The 1,600-nt window shown below is 27.7% G+C and overlaps 1 protein-coding gene across 1 annotated transcript; it reads right to left on the bottom strand.

Annotated features, from left to right (window-relative positions):
• Window positions 1-91: 91 nt before the first annotated feature.
• LOC105557630 lies at window positions 92-1,594 on the bottom strand. The gene is made up of 5 exons (XM_012004926.1): window positions 1,270-1,594; window positions 887-1,108; window positions 667-803; window positions 442-594; window positions 92-312 (listed from the first exon to the last, which is right to left on the bottom strand). Exons 1-4 carry the CDS (start codon window positions 1,490-1,492, stop codon window positions 514-516), a joined length of 663 nt encoding a protein of 220 aa, XP_011860316.1. The 5' UTR covers window positions 1,493-1,594; the 3' UTR covers window positions 92-312; window positions 442-513.
• Between the last annotated feature and the right edge of the window lie 6 nt (window positions 1,595-1,600).

The raw sequence follows: 1,600 nt of genomic DNA, 5'->3' as shown, positions 1-1,600 counted from the left end.
AGTACAGATACCAATTACTTCATTTTAATATCAATAATATAAATTTCTACATAGATTTGGAAATAGTTGCAAGTAAAAAATAATAACTTACAAACTGCGATTTAGCAAGCTCATTTGATGTAATTACATTTTCAAATTCTTTTATGGATTCTACTGTTTTGATTGGCAGCAATGATATTATCATTGCCATATCGTTATCTGCAGGTTCTATATCTTTACGTTGACAAGATTCCAATTTAGTTAATCTTTTTGATATACTTGTTAGTTCGAAATTGGTAGTAATATTTGCTCGTATTATTTTGTCTATGTTTTCTGCAATTTAAAATTACATATTTTAAGTTTAGGATGATTGCACAAACATCATGCACAGTTGATATTGCTAAATATCTAATACATTTTCTAAACTATATATAAATAGGTATAATAATTTATCACACTTACTATCCATACGTGTCAAAGTATCATAGATGTCTTTTACTGATGGAATCTCTAAAATAGGGACATTCTCCAAATCTACGGTAAGAGGTGATGACGACTCATTAGAGCATAAAGTTTCCTTAATTGTCCTTTCATTAGATTTACACTCGTTGATATCTGTAAATTATAATTATCTATTTTAATATGTTTAGAAATTTATACAAACTAAATTGTAAAGTTTTAACGTACTGATGATGGTAACATTTCAGCTTCGAAATTTTTGGAAGCACAAACAGATACAACAGATTTTTCACCAGATTGACAAATCTTTTTTACTTTTTCAGGATTGTATACGGGCATAGAATTAAAAGTGGGACGATTAATACCTGCAAGTAAATTACAAATACAAATACGCATCTCAAATGTCAGCATATTATAAGCTTTTAAAATTCAAAGTATACAAATTTACTTTGTTTCAAATGTTTAGTTGATTTTTTCTTTTTCCCATTACTATTCTTGTCATTTTCTTTATCACTCTCATCATTTGAATCATCATAATTTTTTCCCTCATGTTTCTTTCTATCTCCTTGTTTATTCATTTTTAATGTCCTTTGTCCTCGACCAATTTTTTCATCATCAGTCGTAATGTAATAAGCATCTGCAGCTGATTTTCGTGCAGATGCAAGTGACGCTACTCAAAAAAGAATAATAACAATTAACAATAATAGTTACCATTATAAATAACAAAAATAATACACAATATTAATAAAATGCATTTGAAAGAAAAAAGATTGATGAAATATTGAAAACATAGGAATTAAACAAAAATATTTTTATGAAACTATAACTTACAACAATATTTGATCACCGTAATGTCAAACGTTGACCATAAGTTCTTATCCGGTTCAGTTCGATTTTCAATTAATGAACTGATATTTTTTGTATTGGGCCACCAACAAATGAGATCACTTTCATTTTTTTGAACCCAATTTGTCGAAATTTCTGAGAAGGTTTCATCGATTAAAAATTGTACAACTGCGTAATTCTCGGACATTCTTTCTGGAAAAATATACATGTAGATGCATAATATAGTAGCAATGACTCAGCATAATATGGAATCTGTATATAAATATTCTCATGAAAATCATGTTGAACTTTTGATAGTATAAATTCACAACCAAAT

Source organism: Vollenhovia emeryi, unplaced genomic scaffold, assembly GCF_000949405.1.
Source record: "Vollenhovia emeryi isolate VEMERY1.0 unplaced genomic scaffold, V.emery_V1.0 DF947799.1, whole genome shotgun sequence".
NCBI lineage: Eukaryota > Metazoa > Arthropoda > Insecta > Hymenoptera > Formicidae > Vollenhovia > Vollenhovia emeryi.
This window is presented reverse-complemented; position numbering and strand designations above follow the sequence as displayed.

What these genes read in the sequence shown, in the direction of transcription:
- LOC105557630 (XM_012004926.1), bottom strand. Translation starts at nt 1,492, where the DNA reads ATGTATATTTTTCCAGAAAGAATGTCCGAGAATTACGCAGTTGTACAA. An exon ending in TACGGTGATCAAATATTGTT is followed by an intron (nt 1,109 to 1,269) that starts GTAAGTTATAGT and finishes TTTTTTGAGTAG; the next exon opens with CGTCACTTGCATCTGCACGA. An exon ending in CTGAAATGTTACCATCATCA is followed by an intron (nt 595 to 666) that starts GTACGTTAAAAC and finishes TATAATTTACAG; the next exon opens with ATATCAACGAGTGTAAATCT.